This window comes from Cyprinodon tularosa, unplaced genomic scaffold (genome assembly GCF_016077235.1).
Source record: "Cyprinodon tularosa strain WSP-4 unplaced genomic scaffold, ASM1607723v1 ctg37, whole genome shotgun sequence".
Taxonomy (NCBI): domain Eukaryota; kingdom Metazoa; phylum Chordata; class Actinopteri; order Cyprinodontiformes; family Cyprinodontidae; genus Cyprinodon; species Cyprinodon tularosa.
The window spans coordinates 2,166,353-2,186,764 of NW_024039085.1; the positions used below are offsets into that span (position 1 = coordinate 2,166,353).

The 20,412-nt window shown below is 38.5% G+C and overlaps 2 protein-coding genes across 2 annotated transcripts; both read right to left on the minus strand.

Annotated features, from left to right (window-relative positions):
• Positions 1-175: 175 nt before the first annotated feature.
• gsta.1 (glutathione S-transferase, alpha tandem duplicate 1) lies at positions 176-7,718 on the minus strand. Its single transcript, XM_038296345.1, has 8 exons — positions 7,700-7,718; positions 1,774-1,823; positions 1,588-1,699; positions 1,450-1,501; positions 1,097-1,229; positions 883-1,018; positions 682-807; positions 176-514 (listed from the first exon to the last, which is right to left on the minus strand). The coding sequence occupies exons 3-8, from the start codon at positions 1,672-1,674 to the stop codon at positions 380-382; spliced, it is 669 nt and encodes a 222-aa protein (XP_038152273.1). The 5' UTR covers positions 1,675-1,699; positions 1,774-1,823; positions 7,700-7,718; the 3' UTR covers positions 176-379.
• A 2,232-nt stretch (positions 7,719-9,950) lies between these two features.
• On the minus strand, positions 9,951-17,944 carry LOC119790657 (serine/threonine-protein kinase ICK-like). The gene is made up of 14 exons (XM_038296290.1): positions 17,768-17,944; positions 14,425-14,694; positions 14,223-14,277; positions 12,993-13,114; positions 12,805-12,884; positions 12,576-12,708; positions 12,327-12,498; positions 11,995-12,162; positions 11,546-11,911; positions 11,281-11,471; positions 11,055-11,197; positions 10,642-10,758; positions 10,449-10,556; positions 9,951-10,315 (listed from the first exon to the last, which is right to left on the minus strand). Exons 2-14 carry the CDS (start codon positions 14,523-14,525, stop codon positions 10,164-10,166), a joined length of 1,908 nt encoding a protein of 635 aa, XP_038152218.1. The 5' UTR covers positions 14,526-14,694; positions 17,768-17,944; the 3' UTR covers positions 9,951-10,163.
• Between the last annotated feature and the right edge of the window lie 2,468 nt (positions 17,945-20,412).

The following is a 20,412-nucleotide window of genomic DNA, read 5'->3' on the forward strand; positions in this document are numbered from 1 at the left end:
TGCTTTTTTTATGAGATAATTTAATAGAATTGTAAATTGGGTTAGCAAAATGGGATTTAATTAAATGTTTTAATATTTAAAAAGAGAATTAGGAACTACAAATAAAACGTAATAGAGATTTTTTTGTTTGTTATAAGTATGCTGGTCTTTAAACAGAAAACAAAACAGATTTAGATGTGATCTAAAATGTCTTTATTTAATTTACATATTGATATTGTAAGAAATGATTCCACAAATCAACTAATGTTAAAAAGATTAGTTATTTAGTAGTTATTTACATTGAGATCAACTCAATGTACCCGAACCACAGATGCTCACAATGAATCATCAGTTTTAATAATGCTTTCTTCATCCCTGAACCTGATTTTATTAGAGGAGATTATAACGGTCCGGTGATGTTGAACACTTCCATGACGGTCTTGGTGTAAGTTTCGTCCGGCTGTGGCTTTCTCTTGCTGCCTGGCTGCAGAAACCTGCTGATGGCGGGAATCTTGATCATCCTGCCTTGAAAAGACTGGAAGAGAAAAAAAAAAAGATTTAAATTAAAATTTTAATTTATTTAAATTCAACAGAGCACAAAAGCTGACACATGGTGGTACAAAGCTGTGATGTGTAAGAAAAGGATGGCTTCTATCATGTAAAAAAAAAAAAAACAACACATTTTGAATACTAAAGCATTACCTTGAGGTTCGGAAAATCTTTGAGGATAGCAGGAAAATTCTCCTCCAGCATCAAAGTACACTCAACCAGCAGCACATCTGCAAGGCTTAGCTTCCCTCCCACCAGGTACACAGGTCCAGTCAGGGCCTGGAAAGTGATTAAGTGTGTTTCAATTACCCTTATTAATGACAACACTGAAAAAAATGAGTCATTTCATCACACCTTTTCAAATACGGGCAGGTAGCGCTCTTTTGCTTTGCTCTGAATATTATCAAGTTTAGGTTTGGGGTCTGCAGTGAAGGGGAGCATCATTATCATTTCCATGAGATCAATCAGTCCCTCTGAATACATGTTGATCCTAATGGAGAAGTTTAAATTTGCTGAGTCATACAAAAAACCATAAAAAAAAAAAAAAAAATCCAATTACAGAGCGTACATTGCACGTTCTTTGATGTCTTTTCCATGGAAATTGTACTTTTCTGCGATGTAATGCAGGATCGCTTTTGTCTGTACAAGTTTCATGCCATCGATTTCCACCAGTGGAACCTGTTGAAACAAGAGCGACCCATCTGCAGAGGAAAAAAAGCACCTGGTCAAGCAGAACACCCCTAACAGGAAAAACTAATCCTATACCACACCTTATACAAGGCCTAAAGAGGTCCCACCCATTACTTCTGACACAGTGCTTGAGCAACATATAGGTTAAAGGTAAACAGTTCTGTTTGGAAGAAAAAAATATAGATATTTCTGCAGAAATTATATTTCTGTAATGTGAAACTTTAAACCCACCATTCAGGAGTTTTAGGTACTGTTCTCTGGTCGTCAGAAAATACTCATCAAACTAAAACCACAAAATGAATATAATAATGAGACATATTGCAATATGAAAAGGACAGTAAGTTATTAAATATGATCATCTTGTCAAACCTCCACTTCTGCAACTGTCAGAAGCCAACGGATTGACTCCATTTTTCCTCTTCCATTGAAGTAGTGCAGATTAACCTTTCCAGACATGGCAGCAGTGTTTTGGACCTAAAGTCTGAAAATAGAAAAGAAAAAAAAATTCAATAAGATTTTTTGACTAAAGAAAGTTAAACAGAGGACAATTCTTACATAAGAACGTATCCGTCGGCCAGTGAAGCGGATGTTGAAAGAAGGTTTCTTCTTCTTCTTCTTATTGAGTTTTATTGGCGGTTGGCAAAAAACGTTAGGTGAGCATTACCGCCACCAACTGGTATGGAGTGTGGACTACATGGCAGAGAAAAAAAAAAAAAAAAACTATATCCTATTATACAACCTAATCTGTTTCAAAAATTCAAATATAACCCGATATCCTCTGCTTCCTGATTCTTTCTGCAATAAATCTACAATGTCAAGTTTCATTTTCATGTCACTAAGTTTCCTTATTAACCTGTTTCTCTGTATCGAATATTTACTACAATTTAAAATGACATGTTCCACAGTCTCATCTTCCCCACAGTCACATTTCCCTGTCTGATGTTTCCCTATCAAAAATAACGATCTGTTCAATCCAGTGTGTCCTATTCTAAGTCGAGAAATAATAATCTCTTCTCTCCTGTTCCTTTCTGATCTTCTCATTGGTCCAATTCTCTTTTGTATTTTATAAAGCCACCTTCCTTTCTTTTCTTCATTCCATAACTTTTGCCACCTCTCTTTTGCTTTTTGTTTAATTATACCCTTTATTTCTGTTATACCAAAACTAACATTAATGTCTACCCTTAACTTATTGGTACTCTCCTTAGCCATCCTGTCTGCCCTTTCATTTCCTTTTATCTCGTTATGTGCCGGAACCCACACAAAATGTACCACTAGCCCCATCATATTTATTCTGTAAAGTGTTTGTTGTATTTCAAGTAATATATCTGGTCTACTGACTGACTGATTATTTTGCAAACTGATTAATGACGAACTGGAATCTGAGCAAATGATAGATTTTAATGGTCTTACCTCTTCCACCCATTGAACTGCTAAAAGCAAAGCTAGCATTTCACCGGTATATACTGAAACTCCATCACTAATCCTTTTTCCAACATTAATATGAAACTGTGGTATAATGAATGCTATCCCTACCCTATTAGCTGTATTTTTTGATGCATCTGTATATATTTGTTTATAATTATAATAGTTATTTAAGTGTTCTTGTACTATAAATTTATTCATAATATGATATTTATCTTTTTCCTTCTTTTCTAATAATGAGAGATCAACTTTAGCATCAGGAAGTATCCAAGGTGGAATTGCTGTTATTGGAACTGTCTGACATATAGCTAACTGATTTAAATTAATTTCATTAACTTTAGTGTTTATTACCCATCCAAAGCTCTTTAATTGTTTCTTTTCCTTTTCCCATCCAGGTTTAAGCACCTCTAATGTTGGATGATCCTTCCTTTGTCCCTGTAAATTTGACCAGTAGTTTAAAGATAATTGATCTCTTCTAATTTTAAGTGGCATTTCTCCCATTTCAACCTGTAATGCTGCTGTTGAAGAAGTTCTAAAAGCGCCTGTACATATTCTTAAAGCCTGATGTTGAAGGCTATTTAACTTATGGAGGTTTGTATCTGCTGCTGAGTTATACACTATACATCCATAGTCAAGGACGGACCTGATTAACCCAGTATAAATAGCTTTTAATGATTTTCTATCAGCTCCCCACTCTGTTCCAACTAAACACCTCATTATATTTATTACCTTCCTACATTTATCGATTATATTCTTAATGTGTACACCCCATGTCATTCTTTCATCAAACCACATCCCGAGAAATTTAAATTGTTTGACTCTTTCCAAATCCTGACCATATAATTTTAAGATAGTTTTTTCATCAATTCTTTTCCTTGTAAAAAACATTATTTTAGTTTTCTCTACTGAGAATTTAAAACCCCATTTATATGACCATTTTTCTACAACTGAAATTGCTTCCTGAAGTTTCTTTACAATAAATTCAAAATTTCTTCCTCTTTTCCACATTGCTCCATCATCTGCAAATAATGAGAATCCCATTCCACCCTCTATTTCTTTAAACATATCATTAACTATCACTGAAAATAATAACGGACTTACTATACTTCCCTGTGGTGTTCCATTTTCAATTTTCCAACTCTCAGAATAATCCTCCCCTATCCTCACTTGTATTCTTCGATCTTCTAGAAAATTTTTAATCCATCGAAACATATGACCATTTATACCCATTCTTCTAATTTTAATTAATAACCCTTCCCTCCACATCATGTCATATGCTCTCTCAATGTCAAAAAATACTGCCACAACACTTTCTTTATTCACCTGTGCCTTTCTAATTTCATGCTCTAAACACAAAACTGGATCCATTGTACCTCTACCTCTTCTAAAACCACTTTGATAAGATGATATAAGTCCCTTCTTTTCAATATAATATATTAATCTTTCATTTATCATTCTCTCCATTATTTTACATAAGTTGGATGTTAAAGCTATTGGCCGATAATTTCCTGGTTTTGATTCATCTTTCCCTGGTTTTCTGATTGGAACAATCACGGCCTCCTTCCAACTCTTTGGTAATTCCCCATCTTCCCATATCCTATTATACATTTCTAATAAAATATTTTTTGAAGATTCACTTAAGTTGCTAATCATAACATAATAAATTTGATCTTTTCCTGGAGCTGATAATTTATATTTTTTAAAAGCCCTATTCAGTTCTGTTATTGTAAACAACATGTTCAACGGTTCATTTGTATCTTCTATTTGCTGTAATAAATACTTGTTCTCCAAAATAGTCTTTTCTCTCCCTTTTTTCCCTTCTTGACTAATATTTTCAGAACTATGAATTTTAACAAAGGTATTTACCAACATTTTTGCCTTTTCTCTGTCAGTAACTGCTGTTATTTCTCCTTCATTTAATATTGGATATCCACTCGTTCTTTTAATCCCATTCATCCTTTTAATTGTTGTCCATACCTTAGAAATATCTGTCTCCCTCCCTACTGAATTACAGAAACTCCTCCAATAATCTCTTTTTGCATTTTTAATAATTCTTCTTACATTTGCTTGTAATTTCTTGTAACTATTCAGATTCTGAAAATTGTGATTTCTTTTTAATAATTTGAAAGCTTTATTTCGTTTCTTGATAATCTCTCTACATTCTGATGTCCACCAGGGCACCAACCTTCTTTCCCTTCCCCCACCTGTCTTCCTTATAGCATGATTAGCAGCTTCTAAGATAGCATTACATATAGAAACATTTATTTCATCAATATTACCACTCATATCCACTTTTAACATTTTCATTTCACTACTATTCCTAAAGGTTTTCCAATCTGTTGACCTAAAACACCATTTCTTTATCCCTTTTATACAATACCTTTCTATATTTAACTTTATTTCAATCAAAATAGGATAATGATCACTTCCTATAGTTGTTTTATTGATTATTTGCCATAAACAAACACCTGCTATAGAATTTGAAACTAATGTTAAATCAATTGCTGACTCTGTATTATCTCTAAAATTGATTCTGGTTCCACTTCCATCATTTAAACATACCAAATTTTTAACATCCATTATTTCTTCTATTATATCCCCATTTTGGTCATTATGATTACCCCATAATGTACTATGTCCATTAAAGTCCCCACACCATATAACCTTACCCTCTAAATATACCCCAAGTTCCTCCATTAAATCTATTGAAAGTCTTTTACATGGATTATAGAAGTTGATTATTTTAAATGGCCCATTTACTGTCCAAATTTCAGTAACGATGTATTCTAAATCTTTACCTTTAGCCAGTAATCTAAATTGAATTCCCTGTTTTATGAATGTTATACACCCTCCTCCAGATCCTCCCTCTCTGTCTCTTCTTATGCTTTCATATCCTTTTATAACAAAATCAAGATTTATTTTAAGCCAAGTTTCCTGAATACATATAATATCTAGATCTTCTTTAAATTCTTTAACAAATCCTTTAAACTCTTGTCCGTTTGCAATAAGGCTTCTAGCGTTCCATTGTAAGATGTTCAGATTTTGTCTTCCTGTCCTCCTGCCTTTCCTTCTGCCCCTAGTCTCTTATTTATGTGTTCCCAGGATATGTCCTTTTTACCAAAAAACCTCTCTGCCCCTTTCACAATTATTTAGATTTTTTCTGTTTTTTGTTTAACTTGATCCGTACAATTTATGACATATGCAATGAACAGCAAAATATTTTCAATTGTTAGCACATTTTCCATCCCACTCTGTTTTTGTTCTGGTGTTGGATTTGGCTGAACTTTCTTTATCACTTCTTTTGGCTTCACTCTTTTAGCAGCTTCTGCATAACTTATATTACTAGTGACTTTTGCTTGTTCAATTTCCATTGCTTTTCTTCTGACCTCACATCCCCCATAAGTCACTCTATGTTGCCCTCCACAATTACAACAAGTTTCCTTCCCATTTTCACATTCATCATAGCTATGTTCTCCTCCACACTTTGGACATCTTTGTTTTCCCCTACATGCTGCAGCGATGTGTCCATTAGAGGTGGGCGGATCGATCCCAGGATCGATACTATCGATACCAACGCTGGTATTTATATTGAACAATATTCGTTTAACAAGATCGATACTTTTTATCCTCTCTCGCGCGCGCTGACTGCTGCGGAGTCACCAGTTTCCCCATATGTGTAACAGCACTTTGCTCCCCCTCCCCTCTCCTACAGTCACATGGCTCAGCGGCGCCAGCCAATCAGCGCGCAGGCTTAGCTTGGCCTGCCCACTCAGCACTACGTCACACAGACAACCGCGCTGCCGGTTGCTGGGTGAGTGCTCACTCAGACTTGGATGGAGAGAGAGACCAAAGACCCGCCTCCAGCCTCAGACAGACACCTTTGACCCAAGCGTTTCAGTCCTCCAGAGAATATCCAGGTAGATAACAGTGGTCATCGTCTGCAGCACTTCATTATACATCATATATTACTCAGAAAGTGTAGTTAAGACCTTGAAAAAACCCAGTACATTTATCCCATTAAAAAATTGTTAGCTAAAATAAGCTAACATTAGATAATCTCTTATTTATTCCACGATTGAGAACTTTATAGAAAAAAAGCAACAGGCAAGTGCAGCTTAAATGTAAAAAGTATCGGTATCGATATCGGCGATACTGACCCAGTATTTACTTGGTATCGGATCGATTAAAAAATCCCAGTATCGCCCACCTCTAGTGTCCATATCTCTGGCATTTATAACACCTGAGAGGCGGAGGGATATATGGCCTTACAGGAAAGCACATACACCCAACTTTTACTCTTTCAGGAAGAACATTTGTTTGAAACTCCAACATTACAGAGAGACTTTCCACTCTTTCACCTTCAACTGTTCTCATCAATCTTTTAATTTTGCTTACTTTTCCTCCATAAATGCTGCATCGGAACTTTTCCAGATCTTCCTCCACCGGAATACCTGTTATCACCCCTCTTACTACTTTATCCTCTCCCACAATCTTAACCTGTGTAATATTTTTTTACCAAATACTCTGGGCGCTCATTACTTTTTTCTTCTGTTCTTCATTTCTTACTGTAACCAACAGATTTCCATCTCTAAGGATCTTAGCAAATGTTATCTCTCCAAACTTCTTTTTTAACTCTTTCGACAGAGCTAATGGACTGAGATGAATACCTTCATCCTCCTTCCTAAACTTTATTATTAGTTTAGCTTCCTCACAAACAATCCTCTTGCAAACTGCATTATTTTCATCCGAACTGTTTCCTTCAAGACTCCGTTTGCTACTTTGTCTCTCTGACACATTCCCTTCTCTTCTCTCTCTTCCTGACCCTTTACTACCACTCACAGGAGTCCAACCAACTAAATCCATCTCATCATCTCCTTCATCCTCACCCTGAGACGCCATAGCAGTCCAGTCACAAACCAGTTTATGCCAGCCGCCAACGTTCAGTCCTTCTCCCGCCTTGCCTTTCTCCTCCAAAGCCCAAAACCGATTTTGTTGTCGAATCGACCCACCAACCTTCCGAGCCACGGCTGCGTCTCAATTCGCAGCAAAGAAGGTTTCTATAAAGTTGGCTTCTATATATGCAGAAGCAGAAAAACACACAAAAAAAACAAGGCGTGTAAAAAAAAAAAAAAAAAAAACTTTAAACCCTGTCATTGGTAGAGGGGAACCGATAGGTGGGCTCAATTCACGTGATATTGATGACGCACATTTCAGAGAGATAACCGGAAGTAAGCAAATAAGAGTCGCAGAGAGCCAGTATCGTAGGGATTTGGATCCAAAAAACAAAATGAAAAAAATAAATATCGTTTATTTCAGTGGACACACATAAAAAAAAAACAAAAACAACTTCATTTTTGCTTCGGTCTTAATAGTGGGTCTGTAACCACTCCTGCAGTGATGAGAAAATAAAATCTAAATAACTAAAAACAGTTTTGTAAAACTGTGTCTATTCACTTAACTCAAAAGTAAAATATAAGATTAATTTTACACATAAGTAAACATAAGCCTATAGCCTATTCATATGATATATTTTTAAGATTATTTGACAAAAACCACACCGCTCTCACAATAAAGCCGCGTTTATCAGCTTCCGTGTAGCTTCCTGGTATCACATGGCAAATTTACATATTTCTGCAAGGTACTATGGGAACTGTAAATTTTTTACTATTTTCAGCCATTATATTCAAATAAATACAAATAAAAACGTTTGGATCTACTATCTTAATATATCAGTCAGTTAAGAGTTGCTGCAATTAAGATTCTGCATCATGCATGTTTGACGTAATGAAACCGTTATAGAATATTCTACGTCTCAGTCGGGTATAAATAAACAGTGAGGCATGTTTTCTTTTCGGATGTGAGGGCGATCTGGCTGCGACATCTGTCACCCCATTGATCGCTAGGGTTGATTCGGCTGATCTGGCTGGCTAGGCGGGTGTCCCCTTCCTCCCTCACTGCTCCATATGTGTCCCTCCCGAAGCTCTGCGCTCGGTGGCAGCGGACGACGTCCCCCCGCGGCGGACAACCATCCCTCGGTGTACCAGTAGCTGCGCTCCCCTGCTAGAACCTCCAAACAAGCTCAAGGCCAAAAGGAGAAACGTAGGGAAGTCAAGCTCCAAGCTTCAGACACATCCAATTGCGGCGCTGCACGTGGCAGTCTGCCTTACTTTTTAATTATTATTCATTTGAATCATTTATTTATTTGATTTATATAAAATAATGACCCATGTAGGCTTATGTAAGAAGTCCTAGTTGAAGTAACAGTTAAAAGCACCAATAAATAGATTTACCTGACCTACATGAATTCCTCACTGAGTATTTAAATGCGCACCCAGATACACCGTGTGGACAACAAAATGAAAAAAAGTATAATGAATAACAATTTGCATATTCAATGAAAATAACACAATTACATCACATAAAATATTTTATTTTATACTTAAAAACCTAAAACCAGGAAATCAGTACTGCATAATGTTGAATATGTAATTTTAGCAACAGCGAAACTATTAAGATTTCTTTACTAGCCTAGCAGGCTCACAATTACTGGCAGAAAAATATAACATGTTTAAGGCAGATACATTTAACATGTTTAAGGGCTGTAGAGACCATAGTTGTGTCCAAATGTGCCCCCTATATAGGACACTATATAATGGTTTCGCCATTTTAGATTGGTGTCAGAACATCCGCCCTAACCCATAAATTACTCAATCACTATATAGAGCAGGGACTATATAGTGGAATTTAGAGTGAACTCAGTTAACTCACCGTTCGGACAGATGACCACTTTTGCTCCTTGTTGGTTACGTGAATCCGTCATTTGTTTTCTGCTAAAAAGCTAACATTGTGGTTACTTAATTGAAGTCCCCTTAGGCCTCTGCTCCCTTGGCTAAACAAATACATCAGTTCCCTTAAACTACTCAATTTAAAATGCAAAGTATTGTCAGAGGGTTACAAATAAACATGCCAGTGAAAACAGAAACAGCATGTTCCACCATGTACGTATTTCTCCATTTAGTAAATGCACCCGCATGAATCTTTGGAATTTTCTACATTTTTTAGAGTGCGATTAAGCTGCTGTAACAATGCAACAAGAGGAATGAATTTTTAAGCATTTTTCCCTTTTTTTTTTAACATATTTTTACAGAGTGCCATTAAATGTTACCCACCCTGTATTAACAGTGCTGCAGCCTGTTAATAGCACCAATAAACAGATTTACCTGACCTACCGGTACATGAATTCCTCACTGGGTATTTAAATGCTCACCCAGATGAACCACATGGACAACAAAATGATAAAAAAAAAAGTATAATGAAAAACAATTTGCATATTTAATGAAAATGACACCATTACATCACATAAAAAATGTATTTTATACTTAAATACCTGAAACCAAGAAATCAGTAATGCATAATAATATTTTAATGTTGAACATATCATTTTAACAACAGCGAAACTATCAACATTTCTTTATAGGAGACAAGTATACACAAAAAGTTGACTGGCAAGAAGGCAGAGGCCACTATCGGTGTCCGTATTTGGCAGACCAGTCTGTTCGGCCATGGATGCTCTGCAGCGGAGGGCGAGGAAGCAGACCCGGCGTGCTTTTGTTGGCTGCGGGTACATCACTGGAGGGGTTCATCTGACTCCGACCAGACCGCCATGTTGCATAATCTAGAACCGTGATAAGGTAAAAATCATCAGGTTGTCTTATTCAATATAAGGTGTATTTTATCTGGGTTACAGTTATGTGCATTATTTTTTTTCCCAGGAAAGTTTCTATAAACGTTGATCTGAGAAAACTCACTTGATGCTGTTGCTTCCAGAGATGCACTCTGCCTCCCTCTGTGACCAGCAGAGCCAGTGTCTTTCTTGTAAAATGATGGCATGTATCCACCGGGGATAGTGTTTGTACCTGAGGATGAAAGAGAAATGGATACCAACTCAGTGGTGAGCAGCTTTGAGTCTACAAACGGCAGCGGTTAGACTGGAGGCTTTACCGTGTGCTCCTCTGCTTGGCAGAGTTCCTCCAAAAGGAATACTGCTGCCACCCCAAAGATGGCTTCCAGTCAAATCCTTACTGGCATCGATGGTCACGCTCCTCTTTGTACTTATGCCTGAGGGAAACAATTAAGGATTATTGCAAAGAAAAATAAAAAGTCTTAAAAATAAAATGATTTTATTTAAGAGCATTATGAATTAAATATTTAGACCAATGTGGGGTAAACTCCTCCCCAAAACTGTAGGTTAACTTAAAAAGTTGTGAACCAAAAAGCTTGCATTTAGCTTACAAACAAGATCAATACTAGCTGTATTTGTCTGCTCTTCAAGTGCTTGTTTGCACCTTTACAGACCCTTTTTTTAATCAAATATGTCATCAGCTACCAGCCATACCAGCAGGCCTGTATCTTACCAGGTAGAAATCTGGACTGCCTCTGGTAGTGCTGCTTGGCGGAGGCGGTTCTCAGTGGCTCCTGATAGGCTGCAGTCTTGTTTAGGTTCAAAGGTGTGTCTTCTTTTCCACTGGGTCGACTGTAATCCAGAACATTCCCAAACCTGTCAGAGGGAAGAGTGACCCGGAGCAGAGTTACCCTTCATGTTTCTTACTCATGACCAGGAAATCCTGACTCCATTCTCACCTGCTCAGAGCGTCCTCTCCCTGCCTTCGCTTTTCAGAAGAAAAGTTATTTTTTCCACGAAGGCTCAAGGAAGACAGGTCGCTCTCTTCATAGTTGTCCCAGTCTTCCCCTTTGCTGTGCCCCCACCGCCGCCGCCCTCCCCCTTTAGGTTTCACCTGATAATTAAGAGGGCTTGGCTCCTGCTCCCTTGGCTAAATACACAGATATCAACAAAATATCAGGACAAGCCTGGCACACCATCAGATCTATGGTGCTTTCATCTCACCTTGTTTTGCAGACTCTTATCAACAATATAAGGAAGGTGACTCTGTGGAATTCCTGCCGTCTGCTCCTGCTTAACGATGTGCTTTGGCTGCTGCTCCCGAACCAGCCCCGTGTGCCGCTGGTACGCTGCTGATGCCGGGGACGGCTGGAGAGGCCTGGGAGGGGTGCACTGCTGGCTAGGAGGCGGAGGCTGGGCAGGAGGCATCGGCCTCAACAAGAGTAGAGGCTGTTGCTGCTGCTGCAGGGTCTGCTGTGACAGCAAAGGAGGCTGCAGCTGCACAAGACCTGGCTGAGGTCTGCTCTGCTCCAGGATCTGTTGAGGGGTGCCCAGAACTTGGCCCATGTGGAAATACGAGTACCTGAGGGCCTGAGAGGAGATTAAACACACAGCTTTTTTTTTTCCTTCCCTCTGTTCGTCAGCAGGAAATCAAGCTGTTCAGCAGATGCTACCTGAGCAGAAGCTGGCCTGTTCTTTGGGTCCCACTGAAGGAGGTCTGTCATGAGATGGATGGCGTCAGGACTGGCATTGGGAATCAGTGTCTTCAGATTAGTGGGAACGCACTGAGGCCAGCGGAAGTTCATGGCGTTCGCCAGCTGGTGTCCCTCCGGCCAATCAGTCTACAGGGAAACACGGATTTATGACAACTAAAAAAAAAACAATATGGTTACAATTGTTTTTGGAAGTGACGATTTAAAAGGAAGTCCTTTCAGAAAGGATTGTGTCTTTACTATAGATGGATGAATGGATTCAGTTATCTAAAACCTTGCTTCCTTTATATTACCTTCTTTGGCGTACCCAAGACTTGGCAGATCTTAGATATTGTGTCCACTTCACTCGATCCTGGGAACAGAGGTCTGAGCGTGTAAAGCTCAGCCATAATGCAGCCCACTGCCCACTGGTCGATGGGTGAATTGTAGGATGTGGACCTGAGGAGCACCTCTGGAGCTCGGTACCTGGGTAAAACAGCATGGCCTTTACAGCTCTGAAATCCATGCTCTTTCAGTGGAACAACGGCTGCATTTGAACTCACCATCGAGTTGAGACGTAGTCTGTGTAAGGGGGTCGAGATCTGATTTCCCGGGCAAGCCCAAAGTCGGCTATCTTCACCAGCTCCGGACCCATGCAGAGGAGATTTTCTGGTTTCATGTCTCTATGGAAAAACCCTGCCAGACAGAGCAGAGGCAGAAATTCCACCTTAACAGGAAAAAAATTGTTTACAACTTTCAATTAAAAAGCAGAATGGGATTTCAAAGGCCTACCATGCTTATGAATGAATGCAAGTCCCTGCAGGATCTGAAACATTATATTTCTCACAGCTGATTCGGGGAACAAACGTGTCCTGCAGTAAAAACACAAGTGAAAAAAGAAAAAGTTAAGAAAACGTTAAAATCTACACACCTTAAATCTTTAGATTCATATCAAAAAAGAAAGAAAAGCCCTCCCTCACCGGTCTTTCATCAGCTGATATAAATTTTCCTTCATGTACTCAAAGATGAAATACAGGTGATCGTTTTCCCGAATGACCTCCTTAAGTTTGATCACATTCGCATGGTTGAGTTTCTTTAGGGACTGGAAATATAAACATATACATGTTAGAAAAAAAACTAATGTGCACATGAAGATGAAACTAAACATTAAATCTAAACATGCGGGAAAATGCAAATGGATATATTGCAGCACATTCAGAATGACTGCTCTCCTTTATGAAATGTGAGCAAAGTAAGAACGCTGTGTCAATCTATAAATCACTGCTGAAGGGGACTTCTGCCTAAAATTCAAAAAAGGAAAATCATATATAGACCAAGTTCAAAGCAGGACGAAAGCACTGGGTTAAAAACTCAATAAAATATGCTAAACATGCTACGCTTTAGGAAGGAGGGGAAAGCTAAAGGCGGGTCTTAAAGGGACATGCTAGAACTTGTGATCTACAGAGCTGTGTTTTCCTGTCTTTGTTTTTGATTTGCTGTGCTACGGACGGGGCAGCAGATTGTGTAGATCTACCGAAATCACCTGCTGCTCTGAGAGCTGGGTGAAGAAATATGACCTCTGACATTTTGAACTAGTATAGAAACAAAACAAAAGAAAGTCTGCATAAGAGAATAAACAGTGAATCGCCTTGTTTAATGCATCAACCTTACAGTGAAAACGTGTACGACTCACTGTGTTTTGCATCTGCAGTTCTCAGCTTTGTGAAATAGTCTATCCTTCTAGGTGGTTTTGTTGTTGTCTTTTTTTTTTTTTTAAAGATTATTTTATCCTTTTCAAAACAAAAATCTTTGAATTCAAGCCCCAATCTTCAACCGTTTCTTGAGAAGACCCTTCTGGTTTCACATTTATAAAATTCAACTGCAGTTAGTATTTTAGCCGACAACTTAAAGGCTTGTTTTAAATTAAGTTTTTTAAATATATCCTATAATAGCAATGTTAAAAATGAGTTTAACATTTTGGCTTAAACATAAAAAGAACCCTTCCTTGCAGTAACTATGTAATTGCCAATAAAAAAAAGGTTTAACACAACTAATTACCAAAGAACTTCACCCTCAGGCTTCTATATGAAGCCTTTATTCTGCAATCCTTGTTGCTGTATATCAGTACCAGTTATGTTCATTTATCTCATAGCAGAAACTTAACTGTTTGCTCTTCAGAAAAGAAATAAGTGTCTGAGATTTAAAGATACCTTGACTTCTCTAAGGTTCATACATTCCTCCCAGGAGTAAAATTTCCGTTTCATTCTGAAATAATAAAAAAAAAAGTTGTTGTTTTAATATCATCTCAACAGTGAAATACTTTGCATTTTTATTTAATAAAACATAAGTTAGAAAGGTAATTGAAAAGAAAGTTCCTCAAAAAAAGAAATCCACAATTCTCCAGATTCTCACTTCTTTATGGCAACAAGTTCCCCCGACTCCAGACTGCGACCGAGGATGACAGATCCATAGGTGCCATCGCCAAGCTGTCTAATTGTGGTGTATCTATTCATTGTGCTTGTCCTCCCATGCTATCCTTAGAGGGGTTGGGTGTACGGCACAGAATATTTAGGAGGAAAAGCCGTGCTGTTCCCCTTCTACTGCTGAAAGCAACCAGATTTTTCTGTGAAAGCAGCAGAAGATGCCTCTCTGAGCTGGAGGCTGGAATTCCTCACCTTGGAGCTGAAAAGCACAGGGGAAAAAAAGAGACACGCAAAGCTATTTATCATGTAACTTAAATTACATATATTTTTAGACAGATTAGATTAAAGAAGAAAAATGCACATTTTAAAGATATACTGTATTGTAGATGCAGACAGTGTATTACAAGAGGGTTTAAACTCGTAATTTTTCCATTAAAACCAGTTTTTAATATGAAAGACTATCACACTGCATCGCATATTTAGAAAGAGGAGGAGAAACAATACAGGGTTTCCAAAATTGTTTCATTAAAAACATTAAAAAATAATTTTTGTCAAACTTCTTTTTCAGTTTGCATCAATGATCTGGTTTGTACATCGAGAAAGAGAAATGTTTGTCCTTCATTCATGGAAAATTAAATTAAAACTCAATCAGACTGGACTGGAGAATGTCTAAAGACATGAATTTTAAAATTCAGTTATATATTCTATATGTAATTTTAGTCTGGACATTGATTAGGCCATTCTTAGACTTAGACTTAGACTTCTTTATTTGTCATTTTGTATGCACAGGGTGCATACAGAACGAAATTGCGTTACATACAGCTTATGAACGTTGCATTGATATTTCAAATGGCACGAGTTATAGAAAAATACAAAAAGTGCAGCAGTGGTCAAAGTGTGAACAGTGCAGAGATAAGAGACAGTGTGCAAGTTGCAGTGGTTCAGTGCAAAATGGCATTTGTGCAAAAAATGCGTTATTGAAAAATACAATGAGATGAACACTTTAAAGGGCTAAAAGTTAAAAGTTCAGCAGCATTTGATGCCCGATAATGTGCAATAGGTGCAGAGTTCGGATTGTGGATCAAAGGTTCAACAGTCTGATGGCAGTGGGGAAGAAGCTGTTGCACAACCTGGTGGATCTGCAGCGGATGCTGCGGAACCTCTTTCCAGAGGGCAGCAGGGAGAACAGTCCATGGTGGGGGTGTGAGGGGTCTTTGATGATATTACGGGCTCGGGACACACAGCGCTGTGATGAAATGTCCTTAATGGAGGGAAGAGGAGCCCCAATGATTCCTTCCGCTGTCCTCACCACCCTCCTCACATTCTTCCAGTCAGAAGCTCTGCAGCCTCCACACCACAGAGAGAGACAGCTGGTCAGAATGCTCTCTATGGTGCTTCTGTAGAAGGTTGTGAGGATGGGCGGGGGCAGGCGGGCTCTCCTCATCCTCCGCAGAAAGTACAAGCGCTTCTGTGCCCTCTTCACTAGAGATGAAGTGTTTACAGTCCAGGTGAGGTTGTCCGTGATGTGCACCCCCAGGAACTTTGTGCTGCTGACCACCTCCACAGCTGAGCTGTTGATGAGCAGTGGAGCATGGTGGGGGCGGTTTTTCCTGAAGTCGACGATGATCTCCTTCGTCTTCTCCACGTTCAGGATCAGACTGTTTTCACTGCACCAGTCCACCAGCTGCTCCACCTCCTCTCTGTAGTCCCGGTCGTTGTCGTCCCTGATGAGGCCCACCACCGTGGTGTCGTCCGCAAACTTCACGATGTGATTGGTGGTGAACCTGGGGACGCAGTCATATGTCATCAGGGTGAACAGCAGGGGGCTCAGGACGCAGCCCTGAGGGGAGCCCGTGCTGAGGGTGATGACATCAGAGGTGTTCTGACCGACCCGGACTGACTGAGGTCTGTTGGTGAGGAAGTCCAGCAGCCAGTTTCGAAGGGGTGTGTTGAAGCCCAGATGTTCCAGCTTTCCCACCAGGTGCTGTGGGATGATGGTGTTAAACGCTGAACTGAAGTCCAGGAACAGCATCCGCACGTGGGTGTTCTTCTCCTCCAGGTGGGCCAGGCTCAGGTGAAGAGCAGAGGAGATGGCGTCCTCAGTGGAGCGGTTTCGCCGGTAGGCAAACTGGAACGGGTCGAGTGTTGGGGGGAGACTGGAGACGATGTGTTCCTTTACCAGCCTTTCAAAGCACTTCATCATGATGGGAGTCAGTGCGACGGGCCGGTAGTCGTTGTAGCAGGTGACTTGAGGTTTCTTTGGCACTGGGATGATGGAGGCAGACTTGAAGCATGCTGGCACTGTGGCTTGCTCCAGCGAGGTGTTAAAAATGTCCGTGAGGACACCAGCTAGCTGACCTGCACACTCCTTGAGCACCCGCCCAGGTATGTTGTCGGGACCTGGGGCCTTCCGCGGGTTGACCCTCCTCAGAGTCTTCCACACGTCGGCTGTGTCAAGGCAGAGAACCTCCTCTTCCTGATGTGGGACAGCCTTCACTGCTGGAGTGCGATTTAGTGCCTCAAACCTCCCAAAGAAGTTATTTAGTTATTTTAGTAATTCTGAAGCATAGTGCTTATTTATTTGTTAACGTTGTCACTTATTCTGTTGTTTTTATACACTTTTTAATGTCCACATTGTGTGACTACTTCTGCTATAACCTTATGCTGCTGTAACACCAGAATTTGCCCATTGTGGGACAATAAAGTAATTTTCCATGCTTTTCTATATGTAAATAATGCCACCATAGCTCTGGTTAAAAGAGTGCTGCCCTGCATTTAGCTCCATGCATCCTCCCATCAAAAAGGACAAAAAAAGGACAGATTTGTTAAGTGATCACCCTGATAGTCGTGCAGATAGCACATGTTCCTACCTGAGCTGTCAATCTGTGCACAGCTCCTATATATGCAAATTTAAGAGAATTTCTGTCACTGGAGTTTAATAAGTAAAATGGATTTTTATATTACACTGCAAATTCCCACTATTCCACGCTTTACAACGATTTTTAATTATTATTTACCGACACAGAATATGGAAACGTTCAAAGGGTTTGCATAAGATATGATTCACCAGATTATTACGGGATTTGTAATAACAAAGGTGTTAACTTTTAACCGTTCCTTTAGATTAATCAGGGTTTTTCTTAATTTGTTTACCATCTACAGATATATTTGTAGAAACGGCAGTTTAAGCGTACCACGCTGCTAGTGTTTTGGGTTAAAGTTACAATGTTAAATGGGGCTAACGTGAAAAAATCGATTATTTTCCTCCCGTCTTCAGTGCCCAACAACGGGCCACTTTGACTCCAAATCACATGAGACCGAAGAAAACTCACCCTCCCCGTTGCAAAACGACGACAACACATAACCAAAAAATGCAGTCAATGTTTAACTAATCGCTCAAGTCTCCATTTTTTTTCTTTTTTCCCTTTGCCAATATACAGTTAAACGATAACCACCATCCTCTTAGCGAGATTTAACCCTCGGCTAGGCTATCTAAATAGAGTCCTCCATAATCTCGCGATAATACCAGAATATCTCCTGGCAACAAATCTCAGCCTCTCCTCTCCGCCTCAACCAATAGAAAACAAATATGTTTAGCTTTATCATGTGAACTTAGAATGATTGTGATTTATGTTAACTGTTTTTAAAAAATCGGAAACCAGTTAAAACGAAACAAATACTTTTAAACTCAGGTTTTCTTACACTGAGATAAACATATAATTTACATATGATGGGAAGTTAATACATGGTTTTAATTTATTAGAAAATAAAAGAAATATATATATTTTTTGTTTGTTTGTTTGTTTGTTTTTACTGTTAAGATGAATCATTATTTTGAAATTCAACCTGCAAGAAATGTATTTGATGAAATATCTACCATGTAGAAAAATTAATATCTGTGTTATATTTACTGTCTGCATTCATTAAGCAGCTTTGTACGGAAGAGGATTAGGGCAACTGAAACATTTTTTTAAAAAAAGCTAACTGATTTTAAAATTTTACTTCAGTTTATTATGGGAAAAACGTCAGGTTTCTGACTTTAATCACAGAATTCTGACTTTAATCTCAGAATTCTGACTTTTCCTCAGATTTCTGACTTTAAACCCAGAATTCTAACTTTTTCTCTCAGAATTTTGACTTTTTCTCTCAGAATTTTGACTTTTTCTCTCAGAATTCTGACTTTTTTCTCAGAATTCTGACTTTTTTTCCTCAGAATTCTGACTTTAATCTCAGAATTCTGACTTTAATCTCAGAACTGACTTTTTTTTCTCTCAGAATTCTAACTTTTTCCCATATTGAACTGAAATACTGGTAAAATGTAAAAAATAGTTAACTTTTTTTATTTATTGTTTTCAGTGGCCCTAATCCTCCTCTGTAGCTTTGATATATAAAAAGAGAAGTTTAAAAATAATACATTCCATACATAAGTAGAAATGGATAATGTATATCCTTCAATATATTCAAATATAGGTTTTGGGTAAATAAATAAATGTACATGTATAAAATGTGATTTCTATATCTGGTTAAAATTGAAAGCTCTGATTTAAGAGTTGTAAAATAGATTACCATCTCACCATGTGTTTTGGTTTTCTGTTGAGAGTTGTGATACTTAAATAGTCTAAAAGATACATGACATAAAGATTTAAAAATAAAAGTTAATGTGTGTTTTTAGGATGCAGTAGCTTGAGGAATTACATTTTACTCCATGGTTTAATGTATTTTGGCCCTGAATGGTGTTTGGCTTGAGTTCTTCTGTTTCCCACCACCTGTATTGGGCATTTCAGGAATGATCTGGTCTTCTTCAACAACTTCTCAAGTTTCCTCTTAACTGTTGATAACTGTTACTCCCTCAGATCACACCTGAAGGCATAAATGAAGCCATAAAAAAGTCCAAAAGGTTATTACTGTGCGTGTGCTCAACTCCAAAAGACCAAAGTCTCTGTAGATAGAGTCTGATCTGATTCTCAAAAAAAGAAAGTATATATCCAGTGTTGTGTACCCAGTGCAGTTATTTGTTAATGCTACATATAATTAATTTGTATTCCAATGACCACCTAAATACTGAAACCCATATGGCACATTACATTACAACTTTTTCACATTCTTTGTAAGCTGGCGAAGATTCTCAGTCATCCAGGTCATACTCATTACATAAAAAAAAAAAAAAAACAATCCACCCCCTCTGTTTAAGGCAGGTTTTTATTTCTTAACCTGCACCTTTGGAGAGGTTGTTTAGTTTCTCCAAAATAAAGATCAGAGCATTCCTCCTCGGAACAAGAGTCAGCGGTACATCTATACCTTATGGACAAAGGACATTCTTTTGAGGACCAGAATGTTCACATTTTTGACAAAGAAGATAGGTGGCTTGAGAGGGGCATAAAGAAAGCTGTCTATGTAAAGAAAGAAAAAACAATCTTAAACAGAGGGGGTGGACTCAGATTCCAGCTTTCAAAAACCTACAATGCGGTGATAGAGTTGATTCGTTCCCGCAATTATCGCAACCCCCATCCCCTTACAGAGGAACAGAACACCTTGCCTGTTTAACCCCCTTTCAGAGACATAGACCAGTACCAGGTATTGCAGGCTAACAAATATCCAAAAACGGCCCCTATTCCAAATGGGCAAATCTGTTCGTCAAGATTTGCATGTTTTCTAACCCAAAGGCTTTGTTTTTGGTCCACTCTATATAACCTCGAACTCAATGCTATTTCTGACATTTGCAATTGAAAAAGCTTCCTGGATGGAAAACAAAACGTCTTCAAACTTGGAAATAATGTCCAGTGGATTGTTTTGTTACTTTTTTGGAATTATTTGTACGCACTGTCACTGATCAGCATTTAAAATTATCATGCACAACCTTTCAATCAATTCTCAAACCAATATTTACGGTACATAGAATAAGAGGTAAGTAGAGAGTAATACTGCGTTACAATAACTTGAGTAAATGCTTTAAAATACTGTCCTTTTATGATTGATT